The 27,808-nt window shown below is 46.7% G+C and overlaps 1 protein-coding gene and 1 long non-coding RNA gene across 6 annotated transcripts; one reads left to right on the top strand and one right to left on the bottom strand.

The window, feature by feature from the left end:
• Positions 1-94: 94 nt before the first annotated feature.
• Positions 95-23,619, bottom strand: FGF16 (fibroblast growth factor 16). Of its 4 annotated transcripts, none has more exons than XR_014521395.1 (4): positions 22,783-23,609; positions 9,012-9,115; positions 1,593-2,051; positions 95-322 (listed from the first exon to the last, which is right to left on the bottom strand). XR_014521395.1 is itself a non-coding variant. In XM_083485399.1 (4 exons), the coding sequence occupies exons 1-4, from the start codon at positions 23,054-23,056 to the stop codon at positions 229-231; spliced, it is 711 nt and encodes a 236-aa protein (XP_083341525.1). In that variant the 5' UTR covers positions 23,057-23,619; the 3' UTR covers positions 95-228. The 4 variants fall into 4 exon arrangements, 3 of the variants coding, with proteins under 3 accessions (XP_083341525.1, XP_083341524.1, XP_083341526.1); XM_083485399.1 differs by having other exon boundaries at positions 1,810-2,048; positions 22,783-23,619; XM_083485398.1 differs by having other exon boundaries at positions 1,810-2,051; positions 22,783-23,611.
• LOC310698369 lies at positions 10,817-16,375 on the top strand. 2 transcript variants are annotated; one of them, XR_014521465.1, is made up of 3 exons: positions 10,817-11,264; positions 12,273-12,393; positions 13,249-14,377. It is a non-coding gene; the product is annotated as an uncharacterized lncRNA (long non-coding RNA). The 2 variants fall into 2 exon arrangements; XR_014521464.1 differs by lacking the exon at positions 13,249-14,377 and adding an exon at positions 14,791-16,375 and having other exon boundaries at positions 10,820-11,264.
• Positions 23,620-27,808: the final 4,189 nt, after the last annotated feature.

Genomic DNA, 27,808 nt, shown 5'->3' with positions numbered 1-27,808 from the left:
ATTATTTAACTGTGATTCCTGCACTGCAGGGTGTTGGACTAGATGACCCTTGGGGTGTCTGGAAGCCAGCCAGCAATAAATCACACAGAGTAAGTGAAGTTAACTCTTTATTAGAGACAAGGCCTGCTCAGGAGTGCCAGGCCTAATGAGCACAGCAACTCTTCTTGGTAGGTTTTGCCCCTATAAGGCAGTTGTGAAGACTGAAGGTCCCCGCCTTCCCACAGCTGACTAAGTCTCCTCCTCTCCTGGGTCCTTCCTGAGCAATCTGAGACAACGCCGGCGCGTCCGTCTTTGCTCCGACCTCTTCATACCTCTTCGGGTCCTGGGAGACCAGGGGAGAAGGGAGTTGGTCGCAGCAGAAGGGGGAGACCCCCTGGCTTCTTCAGCAGCCTGCCTCATCTCTGCCTCTTGGCCCCCCTCCTTTCCTGCTGATTCTGGACTGCCCTCTGCCACAGCCTCTCCCTGCTAACTAAATCCTGTTACTTCTTCAGCTCCTGACACCTCCTCCTCCCAGTCTGCTCCATCTTCTCCCTCTGACCACATACTGTAGTCCCACCACCACTCCCTGGACTCTGAGCCTTCTTTCCTTGGAGGTTCCCCAGCTGGTGCCTCCCACCATTCCTCTGTGTCTAGCCAGTCCATGACTGGGTCCCTTCCAGCTCTACAATTCCATGATTCTATGAACATGGGAGTATCGATCCCATTAAGAGAACAACTCATCTTGAATGCGTGTGAAGAGAAAAATAATGTTATCTGGAGGGGCCTCATAATTAACAATGGATGTGACTGGAATAAATTAGCAAGCCACCCGCAATATATAAAGACAATTTTATTGCCGAAAAGCTCTTAAAACTCATTTCTCCCCACCCCCTCTCCTCCCTCCTATTCCAATAGGACCTTACCCTTCCTGTTGAAAGTTGGGCCATAATATCTCTCATTTTAAAAATAGTAATTTTTTTTGAAATAAATAAATATATAAAATAAATATCATATACATTTTATAAATAGATTTTTGTCCTTAGGAACAGGATTGTGTTAAGAATGTTAAGGTCCTTGACTCACCCTCCTCTGCTCCTATTCCAACAGCAGGAAACATGCACACGTGTGTTCCCACACACAACGCCCCCCTCCCTCACATCCCTCTGGACCCAGGATTGCCAGATGTAAGCTTTGGTTTGGATACTCTAGATTCTGCCCTCCATTTTCCCACTATGGAAGTCTTATCAGCTAGAGCCTACAGTGAGGAGTTCTGGCCTAGCAACATAGAATGAGTCTGCTAGGGCCACCTCAAGAGAACCCAAGTGTCAAATAGGAAGAGGCCCCATCCATTCTGTGGGCCCTCTTAATAACTATTCCAAGCCTGTGAGCAGTACACACAAGTCATTGCTGTGGTCTTCTGTGGTGTGGCCACCATGGCCGCATGGCTAGGAACTGGTGCTGGCGGTGGTGGTTGTCATTTCAGAAATAATCTTTTCTCCCCCGTGTCAATTTTTGCCTTCTCTTAGCCCACCAGATAAAGAGAGTAATTGAACTAATGAATGGTTTTATGTAGGGTTTTCCAAGCTCAGCTCCCACCCTGCCCCTATCCTCACCTGTCCCGGGAGTAAACTCAACTTTGAGATAATACCTTTAGAAAGAAAAGAAAAGAAAAGAAAAGAAAACTCCAAGGAATAGGCAGTGCTTCCTCTATCTGGTAGCCAGATTTGTTAAGAACGATGGAATGGCTATGGGATGGAGCGTCCTGGCAGAAACCATGGAAACCCAAGTAAATATATACACAATGGCTGCTCAAGCTGCAGAGAACATCACCTGTAGTGGAAGAGATGTCTGTACATTGCAGGGATCTTAGCAGGGTCCACAGGTCTTGGTAAAAAATGAGTGAATTTTTGGTGTCTCTTAGTCCTGTATCCTTCTCTGGGAGAGCCATCTTTGTTCAAAGCAACGTAATACTGTCTCTCGGAGTCAGAGTGTTTGTAGAGGGTTGAAGCGTAAGTGTTGTACCAGTTTTCTTCAAACTGCTCACGGAAAACACACTCCCTTGTCAGCTTCTTCTGTGTGTGTAGGTGGGGTGGAAGAGGGGATCAGGGAGAGAGAGTGGGTGGGGAGAAAAAGACTTATGAAGAATAATCTACAAACATTCCGTTCACATGGGCAGCCCTGCTGGATCAACCCAAAGACCCATTTTGTTCAGCATGCCGTTTGAATATAAGAAGCAAGGTTTATAAAGTCCTTTCCATCTTGGGCAATGTGGTCCTACTCTGATGGTGGCTCTCCAGGGTCTCAGGCTGTGTGTGTGTGTGTGTGTGCTTGTTTGTTTGTTTGTTTGTTGCATTTATATCCCACCTTTTTCTCCAAGGAGCTCAAGGTGGCATACATGGTTCTCCCGCTCCTCATTTAATCCTCACAACAATCCTGTGAGGTAGGTTAGGCAGAGAGGGAGTGACCAACCCCCAAGTAACCTTCATGGCTGAGTGGGGATTTGAACCTGGTCTCCCAGGTCCTAATCCAAAACTCTAACTACTATGACACATTGGCTTTCAAAGTATTGCCTATCTGACTCTGCAGGGTTTAGGCAGAAGCCTCTCCCAGCCCTACCTGGAGATGTTTGGGATTGAACCAGGGACTTTCTGCATGCAAAGCAGATGATCCACCACTGAGCTGCAGCCCCTCATTACTTGCTACCTTGGAGATGCTACCTGAGACCTTTGGCATGCAAAGTGTGGGCTCTGCCCCTGAACACATGCTGCCTTGTGGAAGCTTACAAGCAGGGCAAGAAAGTGGTACCCATCCTCTGTTGTCTATCTGCAGCATGGGTGCCATAGCCCATGAGGTGCTCTGTATTTGTCATTCCCCAGCAATCCCTATGTACCCCAAGTTTATAGCTGCAACCCTGTGCCTCCTTGCTTGGAAGTAAGACCCATAGAACACAGTGGGGCTGACTTTGCACATGGAGAGGTAGCATGGAAAGAAGGCCGCTATGCTAGCATCACAAGGGACTAGATGACCCTTAGGGTTTCTTTCAACTCTATAGTTCTATGATTCCATGACTCCATTCTTCCTGACATCTGGATTTGTTTGAATGAATGGTTATAAATGACTTTGAATGGAGGAGTTTTCCATCAAATAAGCCCCCGAGAAACAGGAGTAGCACCTCACATGGTGTTTAGGAGAACCAAGGCTAATGGCAAATGTTTGAGTAGGTGCCCTAGGGAGCAAATGATAGCAGTGGTTTAATTCCTAGGGACTCTGCTGCAGAGAGAAGAGCAAAACAACCCTGGGAGGTTCCGTCTGAGCACAGGGATTCCGAGAAGCAACATAACCATGGGCTGAGGTCACGCCCCAAGGCAGTAAGGATATCCTGAGGTCACATCCCTAAAATAGTTAAGCCCAGGAATGGTTGACTGATATTGATACGATGATTCAGCTCCTTCGGAATTAGTCATCCTTTTGTGTCAATGGTACTGGCTTAATCTGAGCATGGGACTTTGACACAGGAACACTGCTAGACTAGGTCCATCCAGTTCAGTTGCCTGCACTGACTGGCAGCAGCTCTCCAGGGTTTCAAGCAGGGTTCTCTCTTAGCCATATACGGAAATTCCTTAGGGGATCAAACCTGGGATCTTCCGCAGGCAAAGCAGTTGCTTTTGTCACTGAGCTATGGCCTTCACCTTGCAAAGAGAATATCTCACGGGAGGGTCCTTTTCGATGGCTGGGGAGCAGGCTGATCTGGAGTTGGGCACACTGTTGTAATCTAGACCAGGCTTTAATTTGTCCTGCCTGGCCATTATTTGGGAAGAGCCTTCTATGAACAACGTGCTTAAGACAGGAGTGGAGAACATCAGGCTGTGTGTGTGTGTGCGCGCACACGCGCAAATGTGACCCCCATAATTCTCTGTCTGGCCCTTGGGATTCTCCCTAGGCCACACCTCTCACTGGTCCTTCTCCATACTTTGCTCAGGTGCTTTTGCCTACCTGAAATGTGCCCCCTGAACTATTGCTTGCCTAGATAAGAGGGATGAGTGCATTGTAGAAGTCAGAAGGCTTAGGTTAAGAGTCACATCTGTTCTTCCATCCACTTTTGCCTCCGGCTCTACCTATCTCTGGCATGTGGCATCCTAGACGTTTGCCCATCGGCAATGTGGCCCTTGGATGGAAGAAAATTCCCAATCCTTGGTTTTAAGAAAACCATTCACTTTACTAGTATTCCCTTGCACAATATACTGCTGGCCATGCTACTGCCTGCCCCACAGTGTTAAGGGAATCCTTTCCACATCCTTTTCCATAAGGATCCTCTTACATGAGAAGCTGCTTTGTCCCAGGTTCAGTCCCCAGCATCTCTTGATAGGGTTGAGCATGAAACTGGCCCTCACTGGAGGCGCAGGCTTGAGGGCACGCGTGCAAAAGTCACCTATCAGACTATAGAGTGTATGATGTATATGTGTATGGCGACACGGCGAGATCAAACGTGGGAGAAGCTTCCCATCCTTCTCGCAGCACAAAGGCGTGTGAATGCTTTCACCCATCCTCCTTGCCTTGCCCTTACTCCGGGATGCTTCAAGTACTAGGAGCCATTGATAGCCCTCTCCTCCTTGAATTTCTCCAGTCTTCTGTTAAAGCCATCCAAGTTGGCATCACTGCCTCCTGTGGGAGCGAGTTCCATATTCTAATAATAATAATAATAAATTATTTTATTATTTGTACCCCGCCCATCTGACTGGGTTGCCCCAGCCACTTTGGGCGGCTTCCAAAATATATGAAAACATAATAAAACATCAAACTTTTTAATTTAAACTTCCCTCTGCAGGGCTGCCTTCAGATGTCTTCAGAAGTCAGCTAGATGTTTATCCGTTTGGCATTTGATGGGAGGGCATTCCACAGAGTGGGTGCCACTACTGAGAAGGCACTCTGCCTGGTTCCCTGCAACCTCACTTCTCACAGTGAGGGAACCGCCAGAAAGCCCTCAGCGCTGGACCTCAATGTCCGGGCTGAACACAGGGGTGGAGATGCTCCTTCAGATATACAGGGCTGAGACCATTTATGCTCTGAGTGAATAAGTACTTACTTTTATGTGTCCTGAATCTTCCAACATTCAGTCAGTGTAAAGAATATTGAGCGGGATTGGAGCTATGGCTTAACTCAGGCTATGAAAACCAACTATGTTCCTAATTGTTTTTCGGGGTGGGGAGTGGGGAGAAACATAGCTTAGTCATAAACATATACTTTGCATGCGGAAGGTTCTAGATTCAATCCCCAATGACACCTCCAGGTAGGGCTATAAATGTCTCATTGGAAACTCTGAAGAGTTGAGGCCATGCACTGTGGACATGAGCTAAACTGAGCTAAACTGACAGTGCAAGGCAACTTGCTATTTTCCTATTTGGGGAGTGTCCTTGGATGGTATGAGATGCTCTGCATGGACTGCGAGCATGATAGAACTCTTGCAATGCTCTGTGACAGAAGAGGGGTTGTGGCTAGCAATCTTTATTTCAGGGAAGCCTGCTCTTTGTTACAAAGAGCTCAAGGTGTGGCAGTGACTAGCCCAACGTCAACTCCAGTGAGCTTCATGGCCAAGTGGAGATTCAACCCTGGTCTCCAAAGTCCTAGACCAACACCCTGACCACGATACTACACTGGCTCTCTACACATCTCATGGAGGAACCCATGCAAGACAGTTGGAAAATCTGCACTGTACATGTCATACAAACTAGGCCTCTTCACCATGGCAGCCATGAGGGAGAAAGCCAATGCGTGTGGATTAGTGGCCGTGTCTGAGAACCTGCTCCTTCATAATGTGCTTCAACATCATCACACACTAGCAATGACGCAGTTGCATCTGGAAAAGTCCCAGCTCAATCCCATGGCACCTCCAACTGCAAAATGTTAGCAAGTGATGTGGAAGGCTCCTGTGTCAGATCCTGGAGAGCCTCTGCCATTCAAAGCAGAAAACATTGGGTTGGATGGAACTACAGCTTCCTATGTTCCAGCCTGTGCAGGATGCTGCTCTGTGTCCACCATGGTGAAAATTTGCAAATGCTGAACATTTCGGTGTTGATGGGTTATTTTATTTTGTAGAATATTTTATTGGCTTTATAATAAAATGACATTTGAACAAAACCTGCAGAATGTTACATACATACATACATACATCAGTTACATATACCTCAGTTTCACCTTACCCCCATATATGCCCACTGAACCACTTCCATTCCCATAGAATACATGATCTGCAACTACACATTGCCTATTGACACCAGGAAGGCACCGCCACTGTACTCTTTTTGGCACCTGCTAAAAACATTCTTGTTTAGACAAGCCTACTCAGATGTATAGAAAGGTGATGTGAGTTTTAATCTGTTTTTAGTGTATTGTTAACTTTTCAATAGTTTCAATTTATTGTTGTCATTCTTTCTTACTCATAATTTTACTGCTTTATCCTTTTTAGTAAACCACTTTGAGGGTCCCACACACACAATCAAGTGGTGTATATATTTTATGAAATTAATAAAATGAAAGAACATATAAGAAAGAAAATGAGCAGGAACGCTGTCAAGTAATTGAATCACTGAATGTATCGCCAAGGCTTCATTTATCTGTGACAGCCTCTTCATAAGTAAGTGGCTGGAGGTCTGACATTAACATCACTTCTGTTTTACATTGCTGATATATGGCAACCAGACCTTGTCAAAATGACTGTGGTTAGTTTGGTCTTTAAAAATAATTTTCTGCTGCATTAGATGCTTAGGTAAAGGTAAAGGGACCCCTGACCATTAGGTCCAGTCGTGGCCGACTCTGGGGTTGCGGCGCTCATCTTGCTTTATTGGCCGAGGGAGCCGGCGTACAGCTTCCGGGTCATGTGGCCAGCATGACTAAGCTGCTTCTGGCGAACCAGAGCAGCACACGGAAACGCCGTTTACCTTCCCGCCAGAGCAGTACCTATTTATCTACTTGCACTTTGACGTGCTTTCAAACTGTCTAGGTTTGCAGGAGCAGGGACCGAGCAACGGGAGCTCACCCCGTCGTGGGGATTCGAACCACTGACCTTCTGATCGGCAAGCCCTAGGCTCTATGGTTTAACCCACAGTGCCACCTGCATCCCTTGCATTAGATGCTTAGAAAGAGCCAAATCCGACACTTTCCCATGCCAACCCATCAAATAGCATTGCAGTGTTGTGCCATAAAGCAGAATCCAGTAAGAATCCTGTATGTGTCAAAAGATTTTTTATGGCATGGAATCATCCAACTGGAAATCAGCATGGGGTTGGCTTTCCTGCTGAGACTGCCAAGAGAACACATCACAGAGGGGTAACTGGATACTATAATTAGTCTGAATTGACTTTGATTTGGAATTGGGATTTAAATCAGATTAGCATAATCAAGACACCCAGGTGAGCATTTTAACTTATTTTCTAATTTGAGCAGGAAAGATCCATAACAAGACTGGCAAATTTCCGGTCCAAATTGTGGGCTGCTCCAAAGCAGAGCGCATCCAAGCAATAGCCAGGCCCACAATTATAGGGGAGTGTAGAATATAGAACTTCCTAGAGTCCCAGCTCCAACTTTTCAAAAGTTTCTGACCCAGATGACTGGGAAGATATGCCAAAATGTGTTCACTGAAGTCTCAGAAGCCCAGAGGTGTGTCTGAACAAGATTTCCACTGGCTGTGTGTGAGGCTTTTTATAGTTCACTATAAGTAGCAAGACCAGAAGAAATTACGCAAAATAATTGTAAAATAGCAGCGGAAATTATGCAAGTGAAAAAATGTGCATCTCTATTAAATGTTCACATTTTAAAAGAGGGCTCATCCAGACTTTCTTCTGTGCAATGTTTCTAGACACTTTAAAGTTCCATGCCTGAGCACTTTTTGGGGCCCCAGTCCTTTCCCTGCAAAAACTTTACCACTGAGAACCATTCTGTGGAAAGCCTGAATTGCCATTTGTTCTGATTCAGAGTTAAAATGTGGGCTTTCCTGGGGAAAGTGGCAGGGGAAAAAAGAAAAAGAAAACGTGCTTGGACACAGACCTGTGCCTAGAAAGCACAGGGCAAAATATACAGTAAGTGTGGATGAACCCTGAGTCACAAAATCAGGCTTTTCTTTGGTGGTGATGTTGAATGCAGCATTTAAATATAAGCACAAAATACCCACAGACCTGACAATGGTCTGTGTTTCATGGCTTTCCTAAACAAGATGAGAACCTCAAAAGAGACACACTATCAGTCATACTCTTGGATCTGCCAGAAACTCCCCAAACAAACAATGGACAGCAAATGACCAGTCAGTTTCTGGGTATAATTCAAGGCAGGCACTGGTGTGTACCTTTAAAGCAGTGGCAGGGACCTGGGTGTTTTACCACTGAACTACAGCCCCACCCCATATCCATGCAGGTGAAGTCTGCACAAGAGAGAGCCTTTTCTGTGTCTGCTCCCATATTGTGGAATCCCCTCCCGGCAGAGGTTACGAATGGTTCCCTCCTTGTAATCGTTCTGCTAGCAAGCTAAGACCATCTTATTTAGACAGGGCATAGAAAACGAAGGTGTGGGTGATGCTGACCACTGGTCAAATACAAATAACTTTGTAATTTATATCATTTTAAAATGTGAGCCACATTGGATCCCTATTTGGGAGAAAGGTGGGATATAAATACATTAAATAATGACAATAGTCTTCTAGATGTTGTTGAGCCATAACTCCTATCCTACTTGATCACTGACTGCCTACCTCATAGGTGGCTACCTTTAACGTGGGCTAAAAGACCCTACACTTCTGTTCACTTTTTGTGGAGCCTACTACTTCTGCAACTCATAGCTGCAGCTCATTTTCAGTACCATAATTGTGCCATGGTCACTAATCAGTTGCTGGGGATCCCAAATGCAAAAGAGTAGCTGTGGAAGTCAGAGCCACAAGAGATTGAAGTGGGTATCTTGGAAAACATCAAGGAAGGCATGATAAAACCTTAATGTTACCCACTCTAACAGTATTTGATGTTCCATAAACCTGAAGGGCTAACACTTACCGATCCATACAGCTCTCCTCTCTCGTTCATCCCAAGGTAAAGTCCAGAATCCACACCACGGATACTAACCAGCCCTACAGCCAAGCTTATAAACTCCAAAATTCCTTTGAAAAGAAATTAAAAATTGAGAGTTATTCAATACAAACAACAATACCACTCCTGGTGGGCATCATTATAGTAAATAAAACAATTTAAAATCTATCCAGACTTCACAACTCATTTATATCATATCACAATAAAAGGACAAATAACATCCTTTTAAAAAAATCATATTTAAAATGAACACGACTAAGACTTAAGAATTTTAAAGGCCTGGGCAACTAGAAATGTTTTTGCCTGGCACCAAGTTGCCAGGAAGGCTTCCTTTGAGAAGGAGCTCCACAGCCAGGGCACCACAGCTGAAAAAGCCTTCATTCCTGAGACTGGAGAGTGTATCTTTGATAAAGACAGTACCTGGGGGAAATAAACCCTCAACAGTATACCTTAAGATGGTGTTCCTTCAGATATTTGGACCCCAAGCTATTTAGGCCTTTCAAGGCAAGTGTCAGCAGCTTGAATTGGCCCTAGAAGCAAGCAGGCAGCCAATGAAATTCTCTTATGACTGGTATACAAAGAAATGTAGCAGTGGTAATCAAAAGTCTGGCAGCCAGATTCTGCATCACTTGAAGCTTCCATGTCAACTTGAGGGCAGGAAGATTCCAGATAATGGATAACCATGGCTAGACTGTCTCTGTCTAGAAACAGCCACAGTTGGTGAACCAGCCGAAGCTGTGTCACTGAGTCAACCTGGGCTTCTAGTGACAAAGCTGGCACTAGGCTATGAAATTGCTGACTTTGGAGGGGTAGTGGGTGGTACAATCTGCATCAGAGCCTAGCTCACCACTTCCCCTAACCCAAAGCACATATATCCGCAGTGCCTCTACCTTAATAGTATTCAGCTTCAATTTATTGGCCTGCTTTCAGCCCATTCCCACATTCAGTTACTGGTTCAGCACCTTCACAGCCTCACCTGACAAGGAGAAATTGAGATGGATATTTGCGGCACCTCTCCCCAAATCCTCAGGTGATTTTACTTTGTGACTTCATACAGATGTTAGGGAGTAGGGTGGGAGGAGAGAGTGCCATAACATAACACAAGTGCCATAGGATTCAGCAGAGATCCTCCAATACTGCCTTCTCAAACCACCATTGAAGGTAGGATCAGAACCATCATATCATCATGCCCCCAACCCCATCCCACAGAACTGGTCCAGAAAGGTTCAGTGGCTGATGGTATCTCAAGCTGCTGAAATCAAGGAGAATCGACACATCCTCATCCTCCTCCTGCTCCTGGTTTTCCTTCTGATCAAGATTATATATCAGAGAAACCAAGCCTGAGTGACAAAATGTGGTCTGAAGCCAGTACAAAATGGGTCAGTGTAATCCATTTCTTCCAGCAGTACTTGGAGAAGCTTTATTAAAGAGAGTTTGTGGATATAATAATATCGTTTGGATTGGGGTAGTGGTGGAACCAACCTTTCATATGAAAAACTGAACACCTTGGGGAAATACCACAAAGAGGGTATACAAATACAATCATTAAGGTCACAAATACAATAAGAGGAACAATCTGTTTTTATGCTATGCAGAGTAACCTAAAAATGAGTAAGAATTGCACAAATGCATAAAAGTAGATTATTAAGCTGCTATGGGCCAGTTCAAGAGAGAAGACTATGAATGAAGTTTCACAAGGATGAAACCTTCTGAGTGACCACAGCAGCTAGCAATTCCTAAGTCACTACAGTCACTCACCTCCTATCAACCCTCTCTTGGCTCTGCCTGCTAGAGTCCTCTCCCTCCCTGGAATAGCACCCCACTTCTTGGACTCAGAGCTGCTGGGAGAACAAGGAAGGCCCGTAAATTGTTTTCCATGTTCCTCTCTACTACTCAAAAACCAGGAAAAAGGCAGGCAGTTACATAGTGAGGGAGAATGAGTAGAAGCAGTTCAGAAAGAGCATTGGAAGGGGGCTTTCCACAGGTGTTTGTAGCAGCTGTTGGAAACATTAGCTGGTACTGTCAGCCAGAGGCTTCTCAACAAGCGGAACCAAACTTCTTTGCATATGACTTTAGCTGGTCTAATGTGGAGGTGTGAGCAGAGCTGGGCTGGGAAAGGGGTGGACCCTCTGCCTTGCTCCCATCCTGTTCTTCTGCTTGTTACCACTGATGCCAGAATGGCGCTGACCTTGATGGGGAATCCTACAGACCTCCCTCTTGGTAAGTGCTGCCTCTTTTTTCCTCCCTGTCTCCCTTGATTTTAAAACACAGGGAAGCGGGTAGGTAGTCCCTTAGCCTCCCCCCTCCCCCATTTCCCTTTCCCCATTTCCTTCTAGGGCCAGGAGGAGAGGGGTGTGTTGCTGCCATGTTGTGTCAGGCAGCTATAGCGACATCATGAGCTGGCTGCCCAACTTGGATGGTTTTAACAGAAGAGTGAACAAATTCATGGAGGAGAGGGCTATCAATGGCTCCTAGTACTTGAAGCATCCAGAGTGAGAGCGAGGCAATAAGTTTCTCAGCAGAGGTTGGATGGCCACCTGTTGGGGATTCCTTAGCTGTGATTCCTGCACAGGTTCGACTAGATGGCCCTTGGGACCCCTTCCAACACTACAATTCTATGATTTGTGGTTGTGCTTCTTATGTTTCCCAAAGCTGGGGTCCATGTAATCATAGCAGTAAAGTATTCAATGTAGGGAACAGCTCTGGGGCAGCCAAGAGCAGCATGTCCAGTCTCATTCCTTCCACTAAAGTAGGGTTTTCCAAACTTGGGTCTCCAGCTGTTTTTGGACTACAACTCCCATCATCTCTGATCACTGGTCCTGCTAGCTAGGGGTGATGGGAGTTGTAGTCCAAAAATAGCTGGAGACCCAGGTTTGGGAAACCCTGCACTTACCTCCTTAGGTACAGCCAGGACAGCTGTAGCTCCACCAGACATGAGGATATTTGGTGTGGTAGGCCAGAAAGACACATGGCAGTGAGGAGGTCAGAACTGCTACTTTTTCATGGAGGCCTTAAGGGGCCTCCAAATCAAGAACCCCAAATTGCAGCTAACAGCACACAGAGAGGTTGCATTCAACAGCAAGTGAACAGGCTAGGGAGAGAAGAGCAGTGATAGTCACATGGTTCCTCCCATTTATTTATAGAGCCTCTAGAATGTCCATCCAACCCTTCACAAGCACACTTGACCCGCCCTGGTTGGGTTACATCACTTACATGCTTTTTTGCTAGCTCTAAGATTCTCAAAGTACCACTTGGAAGAACCATTCATTGCTCAGTCACTCATGAGCTCACAAGGCATACTAGCAAGACCTCAAGTGCAAGGACGATGTCATGGCTATACATAGAACAGGTATGTCATCGTGACTGCCTTGCACTCCATGTTCATTATAGTATCACCTTGTTGCTTGAGCCTGCGCATGCCCTACTTATTCATTTTTAATACATCACTCTCCAGAAAAGAAGGTTTTCATGCTTCTGGCTCCAGAAGTTGCACTGAGAGAAACACTTGGAGCTTTGCCTTGCATACATACCCTACACAGCATTTGGTTTGAGCTGTATTGCTTCAGCTCTGTTGTAAAGGTAAAGGTACCCCTGCCCGTACGGGCCAGTCGTGTCCGACTCTAGGGTTGTGCGCCCATCTCACTTAAGAGGCCGGGGGCCAGCGCTGTCCAGAGACACTTCCGGGTCACGTGGCCAGCGTGACGAAGCTGCTCTGGCGAGCCAGCACCAGCGCAGCACACGGAAACGCCGTTTACCTTCCCGCTATAAAGCGGTACCTATTTATCTACTTGCACTTAGGAGTGCTTTCGAACTACTAGGTGGGGAGGTTATGTTGGCCAATTGCATTCAGTAGCTTCTTTGTGATCAGGACACCTAACAAGGTAAGGTTTCCTCATCACACAAGGATGCTTTTTTAGTGCATTCATAACCCAATGAGATATACCACTTTAGCAAGGCTGAATGTGCTCAGTGGAAGAGTTGAGTCAGGGAGTGGCCACTATTATGGGCAATTAGCCTATTTTAGCCTATATTATCTCACAATAGCTAGGACCATGCCTGTTGCTTCCTTTTCGTAGGCTGCTGAGCCCCTTGGAAACAGTTTGGTGGTGAAGTTATTGTGTGCATGTATTTGAAACAATGCGTGGTGTAAAGTTACAGAAAATTAGAGGTTTCTGCCTGTTTATGGTGTTTTTGTTGTTATAAGGGCCTGTATTTATTTTTATGGCACCTATTTGAAGAAGACCATGGTGGAAACTGAGGTGGAGAAGACGCAGCCATATCTAGCTTAAGATAGAAATATGATGTTGCTACAACATTAAAAAAATCAAATCCCTCCCTGCTATGAACACAAACTGAGGTTGACATGCTTATCAAAATTTGAAGGGGATGGACGGACACTGCACTCAGATGTTTACTGTTTCCTTTCAGTTTTATGACAGTGACTTGATTTATGTACGAATATCCTTGCACATATGATTTAGATACAATACTATTAATGGAGGCATTGCTGGATCTTGTGGGCAGCCGCTACACAGAGTGCAGTTGTGATTTGTTGTTCTGGAGGGACAAGCTTGTCTTTGACTTCCTTGAGTGGGAATGGACCTCCCTATTATCAAGAGCAATCTGGGCAAGTTCCTCATCCATGGTGCCTGGGCAAGCTACATCCACTTTGCCACTGATGGTAGGCCCAAGAGCCCCATCATTCCCACCATGGCCCACTACCCGAGGATGCCAGACAGCACATCTGGCTGAGCTGTCTTAACAATGGGCATTGTGTGTGTTTTATGTGTATTTTAATGAATTTAATTGAGTGGAAGATTATAAGTCATGGGGCGTGGAGCATGTGTGTATGAACTTAACAGCACTGAGTTTATTTTTCTTAGTTGCTTTTTAGTTAATGCTGTTAATATTGTTTTATGGGTGATAAATGCCATAAAGGTAAAGGTAAAGGGACCCCTGATCATAAGGTCCAGTCGTGGCCAACTCTGGGGTTGCGGCGCTCAGCATGCTTTATTAGCCAAGGGAGCCGGCGTACAGCTTCAGGGTCATGTGGCAAGCATGACTAAGCTGCTTCTGGCGAACCAGAGAATGGAAATGCCATTTACCTTCCCACTGGAGTGGTACCTATTTATCTACTTGCACTTTGACGTGCTTTCGAACTGCTAGGTTGGCAGAAGCAGGGACCGAGCAATGGGAGCTCACCCCGTCGTGGGGATTCGAACCGCTGACCTTCTGATCGGCAAGTCCTAGGCTCTGTGGTTTAACCCACAGCGCCACCCACGTCCCTGATAAATGCCATATTGATTTGTTAATCATAATTGCTTGTAAGCTGCATCGGGATTCATTTCAATGAAAGCCAGCATAGAAGTACAATAAATAAATCAAAATCGATCGTTCATGTTTAAGAATTATATGTCATTTGCCTTCAGAGACCCCTTAATAAAGGCATTAATCATTATTATACTATTAATTTTTATTTATATGCTGACAGTTTACAGATAAAACAGGAACAGCTAAAACATTCGGCAAACAGAAGAACATTAAGATCACATATCAAAAACAGTTACATGTTCACTTGGGTGACACTAACACCTTACATTTAAAGATACCACTAGAAACAGTCATGGCTTCAACTAAAGAATTCTGGGAGCTGTAGTTTGTCAAGGGTGCTGAGAGTTGTTAGTAGATAACCCCCCTCCCTTTATTCCCCTCCTGGAACAGTTTAACCACCAACCCTTCTTTGCAGAAAACTCTAGAAATTGCAGCTCTATGTCTTGGCTAGGGCTGATTGGAGCTGTAGTAAAGAGGTTGGCAAAAGCTGCAATATAACCTCAAAAAATTGGACAGGAGGAGCATGCTTCAGATTTTAAAGAAAGAATGACGGCAATGCAAATCCAACCAAGGTGTCTGGGAAAGAATTTTGCCATTATCTAGCTCAATTTGCAAGGGAAGCCTCCAACACCCATGCTTCACCAGTACTGGGAGTGGCTGTTGGGACTCAGTCAAGAATTCACTTTCTGCTTGCAAGGGGGAGTTTTCTGTGGCCAAACATGATTTGTTTTTCCAGCTCTTGTCTTCTCTTCTGTGGTGGAGATATTCATTCCACTCACTCTTTTGAGCCTCTCCAGATCACATTCTGTGAGATTTGACTGGAATTTCTGATGTCTGAAAAGCTGAATTATCTTTGAACTTCCATTGGAGCAGGGCAGCCTGCCAGTCATTGTTATACTACTAAAACAATTGTTTAAGGATTACTTCAGCTGCCTGCACCTGTCTCTCCTCGTACAGCCATATCCACGGGCAAGGGGGCTTCAGAACAATGTTGCATGTTGTACTAGTATCTGCAAATCTAAATTTTCAGCTAAATCTCTCTCTCGCACCCCCCCCAACTGCCCCCCAGGCAACTGTTTGGAAACAGGTGCACTGGGTGTCCATGTCAAAGCCTGCAAAATCTCAGGAGAGCTTCAACAGCAGCAAAGAGTATACCCTACACACACTAGCACACACAAAGCCCTGCTGAGCAGGCAGAATTGCTGCTCATGTTTTGGGGGATAAGGGTCTGTGGTGGGCAAGGAAAGCAGTTTTCAAACATTTTGGACCAGCTACACACTCCCTGGCACAATTCGCTCAAGGCCCACCCACCACAAGGCCTCTTGTTGCAACAGTATCTACTGCTCCGAATACTTATAGCCATTGAGTCCTATTGATGATGTACCACAGACGATCACAACTGCAATGGCAAATTGTCATTTTGGTGAATATAAACTGGGGAGGGGAATCTTAGGCCCATTCTCAAGGGAACGCAGCACTCCAGGCTTCTCTATCTGGCCCACGAGACTTTTCAGAGGCCATGCTCTTTGCCTAACACGGCTTTGGGCCTCTCTCAAGCAGTTTTGACTGCTGAAACGTGTATTTGAACCACAATAGTAAGAACATAAGATGAGCCTGCTAGATCAGGTGGGTGGACCATCTAGTCCAGTATCCTGCGATCACACTGGCCAACCAAGATGCCAAGGTCCCTGACTGGGAAATCAGGGAGCAAGATTCAATCCCAAGAGCCCTCTCCTCTCGTGGGATTTCCAGAAGCCACTGTTCAGAAGCATTACTGCCTCCAAATGTGTGGAGGCACAGCATAGCTCCCATCATGACGTAGCCACCAATAGTCCCCTCCTCCATGAATTTGTCCAATAATGCATCAGTTGAGGTGGATTGTGGTAATGAGTGCATAAGAAGCCTCTGACATTTGCATGCCTGGAATGTAGCCTTCGACACAAAGGCAAGAGTCACGTCTGTTGTTTCTGCCTGCCCCCTTGCTAGCATGCGGCTCCCATAAAGTTTTCCATTGGGGCACAGTAGGATGCATAGGGAAGTGGGAAGTGGGGTGGGGAATTGCACCCCTGTCCCATTTCTTATAAGAAAAGCCCTGCTGGATCAGGCCAGTGGCCCATCTAGGCCAGCATCCTCTTTCCACAGTGGCCAACCAGATACTCCCGGAAGGAAGCCCACAAGCAGGAACCGAGGAACCAAGCACCAGAGCCCTCTCCCCTCCTGCAGTTTCCAGCAACTGGTATTCAGAAGCATTGCTGCCTCCAGGTGTAGAGGCACAGCATGACCAACGTGTCTAGTAGCCACTGATTGTCTTATCCCTCTTTAATGAGTCTGAATGGAACTCTGAGTACTAGTCTGGATCCAACCCATCCTGTATGTAAGGTGAGCCTCCAAAAGTATGTGTGGCTGTGCTGTGCAGTGCTGTGTGTATGTACAATATATATATAGTAAATTTTGTTGCAAGCTTCCCATTTCACCTACAAAGAAGGCTGATCATGCTGTGCAAAAGGTGAGGGAGTGACCTGCTTCAGGAGACATCAATGAGGGCAGAGCAGAGCACGCAAAGGCAAGAACTGGTGTCTGATTGATGCGGCAAAACTTTGCTGCAGTGTTTGCCCTAGCAGGGGTGCTGCTGCCATTGGACATTATACTGCCTACAAACTACACATTCCAAAGCCTCTAGTAGTCTAAATACTTAATCAACCATCCTGCTTTCAGTTTCTAAAATAAAAGTATGAAAAACTGGAACATTAAACAGCAAGTCAAGTACCCCTCCTTTTTTTTTAAAGGAAAGGAGAACTAAGGTAAATTGCTTTATCTGAATACAGTAATATGCTTTCTTTCTTTTTTTACTTTGGTCATTTCCACTGTGAAACTGATGCATGGGATTTTTAAAAGGGGGTACTAAGAAGTAAGAGTGACTCCTTTTCCAGCTCTACTTACACATGGAAAAGTGTTGTAATTCAACTCCCATCATCCCCAGCAACTCCCATCATCCCCAGCCAGCACAGCTAGAAGACACTGGGGCTGATGTGAGCATGGCTCCTTTGGCTATGGCTCATGGGAGTTGTAGTCCAAAGCATCTGGAAGGCATCAGGTTGAGAAGGCTCTTGAAATGGCTCTTAATGCCATTGTGCACATTTTGCCACGCTGAAGCAATGGACTGCTGGGATTTGCTGTAAATACGGATACATGTATTTTGCATAAAAAAGAGATCAGTTCCAATCCCTGGCATCTCCAGGTAGAGACTGGGAAAGGACGCTGTTTGGGTCCTTGCCAGTCAATGTAGATAGACAGAGGGACCAAAAGTCTGGCTTGGTGGAAGGTGGCTTTCTACATGTCTCACTTTCAAAGTATGAAGGTACCTGCTATTCAAGAAATGCAATGTGGCTTGGGGACAGTTCAGCTCTGACTCAGCTCTTGACAAAGCACAGACACTGGGACCACAACAGTACACTTTTGAGGTACAGTCAATTTGTGCATCTGCAGCCTAGGTTGCAAGACCTTAAATGCGCCTTCTAGAGCAGCCCCTTCACGAACCTTCTGAGGATGCCCTGAAGTAAGAACTACAGCCTTTAGCCCAAAATTGCATCACTGTTATGTGGCCATAGCAGTGATGCAGGATCAGTGGCCCTCCCAATATTGCTGGACTCCAACTCTCATAACTCCTAGCCAGCATGGCCAATAGGCAGGGGGAACACAGGAATATTTAGCTCAGTACTGTCCACACTAGCTGGCAGTGGTTCTTTCAGGGTTTCAGACAGAGGACTCTCCTGTCCCCACCTGGAGATGCCAGGGATTGAGTCTGGGACCTTCTGCAAGTAAAGCAGATGCTCTACCACTGAGCTATGACCATTCCCAAAGACAGTACTAGTCCAGCATTGTCCAGAGGGGCCACAGGCTCCTCACTGCTGGTCTACAGTTAAATGAACATCACAGGCTGTGACGTTGTGCTGGGATAGTGATTTGCAAATAGTTAGGTGAAGCCTCAAAGGTTGTCACAGACTGTTGGAAAGCTGTAAGAAGGTCCAAATGAATTCAATACTGGTTTGAAGTTTTGCAGGTAGTTGGGCAAGAGGGGGCAGTGGGATTTTAGCCTACAGGACTTGAGCCAGTGAGACTATGCATCTTACATCTCTGTTATCCTCCTACCTTCTGCTGATGGTTTCTCAGCTGCTAAGAGAATAAGATAGTGGTGTATGAGGAGTTATGCTTGGGCTGGTTAGCACTTCAACCATTCTTGGGTGCTTGACCATGTCAATAATAAAAATGAAGGGACACATGGTTATTTTGCAATACATAGCCTTCTTTCCTTCTCTGTTGCTAACTGGGCTATCTGCAGCAGTGGTTTTCAATCTGTGTTTGGGATTCCTCAGAAGCGTACCAGGTATTCCTCCATGAGAAGACCTCCCTTCCACTTTCCAGCAGAGAAGTGTTAGGTGTTCACACAGAGCAAAAGTGAGGGCCAACACTGAATGGACTACACACACTAGGACTCTTCCCATAATCCTCTGTACCAGGATTCAAAGTGAAAAGGGTTCTCAACAGCTTGCTCAGATTTCACCAACCTGGCACCCTCCGAATGTTTTGAACTACAATTTCCCATTAGCACCAGCCAGCACAGATATGGAGGATAGGGCTGGTGGAGTTGTACACAACAACATCTGGAAAGCACCTAATTTGCCAAGACTGAGCTCGAAAGTTTGAAAGCTCCTGGTCCACAGAACCCACCCTTCCTTGCATCAAGACTTGATCAGATCAGATTATCTTTCTTCTGGGATGGATGTGGGACAGCATGCACATCATATGGATTTCACCTGACCTTCTTCAACTTGTTGAAGCAGGCTCCCGTTCTAGCCCTCCCACCCAGAAGTGGCTGCAGATCTGCCTTCTTTCAATGCTTCAGGATATTACCCCGACTCTTACTCAGAGTACCAGGCAATCAGTATCCAGACACAAATGATTCTCCATGTAAGTTTCCCTTAATAGGTAAGTAAAGTAACACTACCTGAGGGGTAGTAATAAGCAATGGCAGATCCATAGTATTGAATATATGAAGTTGCCTGGCAATTCTCATGGTTTAGTACCATGTACTCCAACAAGCAGCATCTCTCAATGACTACTTTGGGACATTATGCATGCAAAGTGGGTGTGCTCTGCTATGGAGTCATAAGCCTTCTTTCTAAAGAAACAGAGCCTGTCTCTCTGCACACAAGATTTGAACTGACAACTCTGCAGTAGCCAATAAAAATGTAACAGCCCTGCTGAATCAGACAAAAGCCCACCTAGAATAGCATCTTGTTCCCATCACGACCAACCTGATGCCTATGGGAAGTCCCCTGAGTAGGACAGGAACACAACAGCATTCTCCCTACTTATGTTCCCCAGAGGCATAATGCTTCTGATCTTGGTAGCCATGTCCACCATAACTAGTAGCCATTGATAGCCTTAACCTCTGAGAATTTGCCCAAACGCCTTTTAAAGCCACCCAAGTCGGTGGGCATTGCTACATCTCCCAAATCACCATGCTTAACTTCTTGGAGTCCATTTTCTTAACTCACAGCCCAGGTCTTCCTCAGTGACAGCCAGCTAGCTAGCCTCAGTGATCCAGCTTCAAATGTGTTCTGCACTCTTAAAGACGTAAGAAAAGGCCTGCCGGTTCTGAGATCCAGCACCCTCTTCTCAACACTGGGCAGCAAGATGGCTATGGAAAGTTCATGAGGCAGAAATGAAGATAACAACCCTCTTCATTTGTTTATGCTAAGCATCTGCTTCTAAACATGGAGGTTCCAGTCTCCAGCTCAAAACATTTGTTGAGATCCTCCCCACTTGCTTAATTCTTGTAAAATAAGAGCGAAAGGCCACTTGAAGCCTGAATGCAAGCTACAAACTCCAGAATTTAATTGCTCATGATTGGCTGAGGGCAAAAACTTAATACAGCATGCCAGGTCTCTGAGGTGCCGAGTTTCTCGGGCCTAGAGTTCAAGCCAACTTGATCTGCACCTGAGGATTCCAGTTTGATCCCTCCCCCCTGAGGCTCTGCCCTCCAATTACAACAAATAACTATTTATTTTACACTGCCTTTGGGAGAAGCCTGGAGCAGAAATCTATAATATTTTATATCAGAAGCCTGGTCTCATTTACATAGCTGGATGCCAACTGCTTGAAACACTTGTGGAATGCTAATGTTTCGATTTATTGAATGCACCATACAGTTAACTCTTCAAACTCAGCTTGCAAACCAAATGAAAAAGAGGGTTGCTGTCACTGAACAAAGGGAAGGTTTTCTTCTTTATTTCTAAACTCTGGCTAGCTGCTCTAGACTCTTACATGCCAATCCTTGGCAGCAAACCTAATATATTTCACTGAAGGTTGCTCTCGCAGTTTATTGACCTGCAGCTGTAGAAAATCCATAGCTTGTTTAGAAATTGTGTGTGTTTGTATGCAGGTGCTAGTAGTAGCCAGGTTGGACCAAAGCTAGCTGAGGTGTACACACCATTTCTTCTACCCATCTCCTTCCTAGGGACAGGGAAATTATATTATGTCTTTCAGGAGCTAATTAAACAAGGTTTGGTTGTGCCTATTAGTACCTTCCACTGACCTGTCGGTTAGGGCTTTGCTTGTTGATTCAACCAAGCAGATACCATTTATAGTAAGGCTGACATCCTGTACACATTTACTTGGGAGTAACCACCATTCAGCTTGGTGGGTGGTGGACAGGGCCGTAAGCCTTTTTTCTTTCCCCCTAACTCCTATATTTTTAAAGTGTTCAATTTCTTGCAGAACACGCGTGTGTAACAAGACAGAGAGAACACAACTGGTTTCACTGCAGACATCTTAATAGGGTAGGGGTGGTGCTCACAGCTATCCCAGGATTCCAGACTTGCTGGATGCATGGCTGAAGTCTCCATGTTGGACCTTCTTGAGAGTCCCTGCAAGACACCTGTGGTTCACAGACCCCACTCCTTTCTCTGCACCTCACTTTCTTCTTTGCATTTTAAAAAAATGATTATTAAGCATTCCCAGCATTCAGTGAACCAAGGACAGGGGTCTGCATATTTTGCCAAATAAAAGTTACCAAGCTCTGATCACATTCCTACCATCATGAAACTTCATTTCATATGAAGGATGTAAAGTTATGAAACTATTTTTAGTTGGTTTGGTTCCACATTTTATTCATGCTTCAAATTCCCTTTGCAGCACAACCCTACACACATATTGCTCAGAAGTAAGCCTGAGTGCATCAAATGGTGCTTACTTCCATGCAAACAGGTATAGGGTTGCGACCTTAATGACTAGGTATGAGAGGGAGGAAGAGCAGTGCCTAGTCTAAAATTGTGCAAAGGGTGGGTTTCCAAAAGCACCTGCCTGTCTCTTCTCTGCTTTCCAAGCTTATGTTATGAATTATCTTATTAATACTACAGCTACAAGTTTGTCACGGCCTTTGGCTAGAACAATAAACTTATGAACTGATGTTTTCTCTTCAGCTTTCCAAACTACCCTATTGCAAGCTGCATGGGCCTGTGTGTGTGTGTGTGTGTGTGTGTGTGTGTGTAAAACATGTTTCTAGCCTGCTTCTCTTTGGTTCTAGTTTTGTTTTTGTTGGTTGGTTTTTTTTTAAAGAGCCTGCTTTTTAAAGTATTTTTTGTGCACCTGCAAAACGGTTTAGCAGTGGGAGAATAGGAAATTGAAAATTAACATGCTGGCATTTCAGGGGAGTGAGCGCATTTATTTAGCATTCTAATTATATCCATGCTCGGGATGATTTATATTACTAGTGTAATTAGTTCTGTATGTGGGACAAGGCGGCGGGGCACTTTGAACAAGTTCATAAAGGCAGCTCTCCGCGGCTATTGTGACTGCGCGAGAGATCCGGCAGAGCAAAAAAGGACACCTGCTTTCGAGACGGGGGTGGGGACGCTAGTGGGAACGGAACGGGAGACTCCTCCACCAACACGGTGCGGTGGGGTGGAACAGAGAGGGAGAGAGAGAGGAGATTCCAATCAGGGGGTCTTTCGGTTCAGGGACCGAGAGAGAAGAAAGAGTTTGGGAGAAGGAAAGGCGACCACGTGGCTTGGACGCGAACCAAAGCACAGAGGCTGTAAACAGGGGACGCAAGGTTGCTCCACAGAGCGCAAAGGCGGGCGTACGTTCCCACGCGGCGGGTAGGGGCTGCATGCCCCCCCGCCAGCGGGCGCCCCTCTCGAGCTGCTGCCAATCCCCTCTCCCTACCTTGCGCCTACTGCCCCTCCATGCTCGACCGCTTTTTCTTCCCAAGCTAACTCTCCCTACAACTTTGAGGGGAAAGGGAGCTAAAGGTTCTGCCGCTGCTGCCGCTGCTTTTGTTTAGCGCTCAGCGCCGTCGCGCACGCCTCTTCCCAACCCCGCTGCCACCCCGCCCGTGGCTTACCGAAGCGGCTGTGGTCCTGGCGGGTGCCGTGCACGGTGCCGTTGGGGAAGATCTCCAGGTGGAACCCGGTCCGGCAGTAGAGCTGCCTCCGTCGGAGGATGCCTTTCAGGTGGGCGAAGTCAGTGGGAGAGCCCCGCTGCAGCCGCCCCTCGATCTGCCCCAGGCGCTCGTTTAAAAAGCCCGGTGAGTCGGCGAGCGCCACGCTCCCAAGTGTCGAGGAGAATCCGTGCAAATCCAAATCGAGGGAGCCCAGGAAGCCGCCGACCTCGGCCATGGCCACCGCGGGGGCGCAAAGCCCGGAGGAGACAGCAGGGAAGCCCGAACGTACTAGCGAACGAGCCACGCGAGCTCCGGGTCCAGCGGAGGGCAGTAGCTCTTGCCCTCTCGGAGGCTGCGATTCCTCCGGCGTCGCCGCCGCTCTCTTGCGCTTGCTAGCTCCCCAGCTCAAGCCGCCTGCGCCGGCTCGCCTGGTCCAGCGCGTCCCCCCCTGCTTCTCCTCCTCCACCTCCTCGTCCTGCCGCCTTTCATAGCTGCTGGATCTGTCCGGCGATCCGATGCAAACTGGACTTTATATACGTACACACACACTCCCCTTACATTGACATATTGGATATTTAAATGCAAGCCACACCTCACTGGCATACCCCCTTGGCAGTTGCCCCGGTCCCCCCTGCTCCCTGCGCCTCTTCTGCGATCCATTTGGCTCTTTTGCGGGGCGGGGGGAGGGAAGAGAACGTTTCACTCCCTCCTTTATTATTCTTTAAAAAAGAAAAGAAAAGAAAAGGAAGGAAGCCGCGCCACAATGCAGCGAGCCAAGCGAGCTTTTTTGGCAGGTCCTTTCCCGAGCGCTGATGATGAAACTTCGTGCGCGGGGGATGCGAAAGGCGTCGAGCTCGCTTGAGCCAGGCGACCCCAAGACCAGCCTCGCTTTGGCCAGTCGCCTGCCTGCCTCGGATCGTGGCTTCAGTTCTGACAGGCTCTCGGTGGAACAAAGTAGTCGCCCTTTGCAAAAGGCAACGGAAGCAGAACCACGGGCTGGTTTGGTTTTTCTTTTTCTCCCCCCCCCCAATTTTTTTTTTTTACAGCAGAGCCCAACACTCGGCGCCTGCTTCGGAGTGCCGCCGGGATACCCTCTCCCGGGGTCCCCTGAAAGCGCTTCTTGTGGGCGAAAACCCCAGAAGCAGACGGCAGATTTCCCTCTCCATCTCGAGTTTGCACCGCGCGTTCCGCTGCTGTTTCTCTCTCCCCTCCCCTCCTCCTCTTTGTATCCTTAGGAGGCAAAAGGAACCTGCTGCACTGAACTCTTTTTTCCCCTCCCCACCTTTGGGAAGCACACTGCCAAACACATTTTGGGATCTATTGAGGGAGGGGGAAAAACCCGGACCCCTCTAGTGTGTGTGCATTTGTAAACGACATCGTGGTGTTGGATAGGAGAACAGATATGGAGTGGGAGTGGGGTTGGGGTGGGTGGGGAGTTCCAAGCCGGCTGTGGACTCCCCCCCCCCCGCCACCTTTTTTCGTACTGGGAACAGGTGTTTCCTCGCTCTATTCCCGCCTCTCCTCTACTCCCCTTTCACCCGCCCCCTGCCTCCGAGCTCCCTGATACCGTATCTCTGGCTGCAGCAGCTGCTGCCTTGAACTGCAGACAGACACGAGTCAAGCGATCGGGACGCGGAGGGGCTTGCGGGGTTGGGCGGGGAGGAGAGGACTCTTTGCAAAAAGGGGAAAAAAGGTGGGGGAGGCGCGCGGGGGCACAATCCAACCCCTTGAAACCTGATTTGATGCAATAAAAGGAGCATTTCCCACCCCCACATGGATCTTTTAAAGAGGCGGCATTTTTGCAACGCTGCGCGGCTGGAGGCGCTTGCCCGCCGTTTAACGTGGCCTCCTTGGCGGCTAGGCGGCGCTGTTGCTCAGGGGCTGAAGCGCCTCGCGTTCCTTGCAACCCCTCCGTGGCCCGTCTGCCTACCTCGCTACCTTTCCACGCATTGCAACGAAAGAGGTGGTAGGATCTTGGGCTGCACCACTTCAAACTGCAGGAGTGAGTTGGGGCCGGATTTAGGATATGCCTTCGAAAGCACACACCCAGTTCCTTGCATGTAGTGAACTAGTGCACCAGTATAAAAAAGTGTACACTTTCTATCTTGATGTGCTAGCTTGCGTGCAGGTTCGCTCAAGAAATTTTGCAGACTGAGGCCGAGCGGCAAGTGATGCTTTCTCCCACAACCCCCACCCTTCCCTTAAGGTACATTACACCCAGGCGTGCCAAATTATTTTGGTGCCTGAGACAAACCTGCCACAAGTGCCCTTACCTGTTCTCATAGGAACCGATCCAATACCTGTGATCATCATCCGAGGCACTTCTTTTTGTGCCTTCTCCATGAGAGGTCCAAAGGGTGGCAACATGAGAACAGGCCTTTTTTGCAGCGACACCCATGAAACATTCTTCCTAGGGATGAACCAGCCAAAAATGGTCCTCTTCTCCCAAGCCTTTGGGAGAATCTATGGCTTTTTAAACTGAGGGGGGGGGGGAGTAATTGTTTTTGTTGTTACTATGGAATTTTTCCCCTGTTTTGGTACTGTAAACTGCCCTGTGATCCTCAGATGAAGGGCAGGCAGTATTGTACAGAAATGTAATACTAATACTAATACTACTAATGAAAAGGGGGAAAAGAATACATTAAATGGTGATTTGCTACACCTGAATTTGACTGCCCAAGGCTTTTGCCTTACTTTGCTAACAGCCCAGATTTCTGTAGCCTCAGTTTATCACCTCCTTCCCAAAGCACCCTGGCCACTTCAGAAACCTCAGGCAGTTCTGGGAGGAATCCACACAGAGCCTCTTCCTCCTTGCTGCTGTTCATAAGAGGGGCATTTCCAGCATAGTGTTGTGGTGGTTAGAGTGTTGGGCTGGTATCTGGGATACCAGGGCACAAATCTCCAGCCAGCCATGGAGCTCACTGGGTGACCGTGGGCCAGCCACTTCCTCTCCACTTAACCTACCTCACTATGTACACCACCTTGGACTCTTTGGAGGAAAAACAATAAATTGTTATAAAAATTGTATAATTTGCATAATAAATTGTATAAAATAAATCACAACTGCAGTTTGCTTAACTCTGGATATGCTACCCTAGTTGTTTTCAAGGAGTGTTCTGGGGTTCAGCAGAGCTTATTGGGAGTTCCCAAGTCTGAAGCTCTTTGTAAAGGCAGAATAGCTTTCCTGGAAAGCAGATGGATCACTGTCACTAACCTTCCTCTATAGCCTGCACACTCAGGAAAGTGCTGGGTGTCCTCCTTGGTCAGGGATAGGGAATACGTTTCAGTCTGAGGGCTGCATCCCTTTCTGGACAACCTTCCAGGGGCTACATTCATGTGGTGGGCAGAGCTAGAGGCAAAAGCGGGTTGGTCAACCAATGTGTATGTTATCTGCTTCATTGACAATGCAGCCACCCCAAGCAATTGCATAGTTGAACTACGGAACTCACTTCCACAGGAGTCAGTGATGGCTACCAACTTAGATGGCTTTGAAAGAGGGTGAGACTAATTCATGGAGGAGGAGAGGGCTGCTAATAGCTAATAGCTATGATGGCTGTGCTCTGCCTTCAAGGCTAGAGGCAGCAATGCTTCTGGATGTGGGATGTAAAATGCAGGAGCAGTCAATGACAACATTCCTAGAGTGTACATGTTAGAACATGGGGAGGGATGTCTGTCTAGCAAGCAGGTAAACTTGCTGGGGACGGACTTCCTCCGCATGTGACCAGAGGTGGGTGTGGCCTCACCTGTGCAGGTAAATGATAAAAGCACAGGGCAGGCAGCCATCTCTCTCTCTCTCTCATCTTCATCTTCTGAAGGCGCAACATACCCTCTTGGCTCTCAGTCAAGAGAGGACTAAGGGACTATCTTCCATAAGATAGATTCTTAGTGTATTTTACCTTTTTAAGTCTGTCTGCCTTCTGGGATCATATTGTGAACAGAACATGAGTAAACTCTTTTATACTTTTATAAAGACTGTGTTGTGTCTTGTATTTTAAGAGCGAACAAAAGGGGAAATTACCAGAGTAGTTATTATAGTGGTTCTAGCGAACCTGTGCAGACGTTACCGTTGCGAACTAAAAGGGGAATGTCATAAACTCTGCTGATATTTTGGAAACTTGTTAGCACAAGTTGGATTAGGATATAATCTCACAATATATCCTCTCCTGCACCCCTGAATATTCCCACACTGGATACCAGTGACTGGAAACCACAAAGAGGAGAGAGGGCTCTTATGCTTGAATCCTGCTTGCAGGTTCCCCAAAGGCATCTGGTTGGCCACTGTGAGAACAGGATGCTGGGCTAGATGGGCTATTGACCTGATCCAACAAGGTTCTTCTTAAGTTCTAATGTTCCATGTTGATTGCGTAGTCCTGGACACACTGAATGACTGTGTTGAAGCTGAACTCATGTCCTGTTTAGAGGTTTTCTACAAGCATCTGGCTGGCCAATAATGCTCATGGGAGGGCTATAACTCTAGTTTAATCTCCAGCAACATCTCCAGGCTGGACAAATCCCCTGCCTGAAAGCCTCAAGGGCCACTACCAGTCAGAGCTAGAGAGACCAGTGGTTGACTTGGCACAAGGTGTCTTCCTATGACTAGTTGGGACTTGGCTCTGATCCAGCAGGACTGTTCTGATGGTCTTATGCCAACATAATCCCCTGGCTAGAGCATGAGACTCCTAATATCAAGGTGGTGGGATCACGCCCCACACTGAGCGAAAAGATTCCTGCATTGCAGAAAGGTTGGACTAGACAACCCTTGTGGTCCCTTTCAGTTCAACAGTTCTGATTCTGATTCAATACATTGTCAGAGTCCATTTTTTTTATTCAGTGATCTCTCAGTCAGAAGGAACAACAAGCAAATTATATTTAAAAGAATATCAAAGTTTTGGTCTCTTTCTTTCTTTCTTTCTTTCTTTCTTTAATGATAAAAGGGTGAAAAGAATGATTTTTGTAATGGGCATGAGAACGTCACTATTAACTTCAG

Source organism: Podarcis liolepis (genome assembly GCF_965112155.1).
Source record: "Podarcis liolepis genome assembly, chromosome: Z".
In the NCBI taxonomy this organism is placed as follows: Eukaryota; Metazoa; Chordata; class Lepidosauria; order Squamata; family Lacertidae; genus Podarcis; species Podarcis liolepis.
Note: the sequence above shows the minus strand (reverse complement) of the source record. Positions and strands in the feature narration are given on the sequence as shown.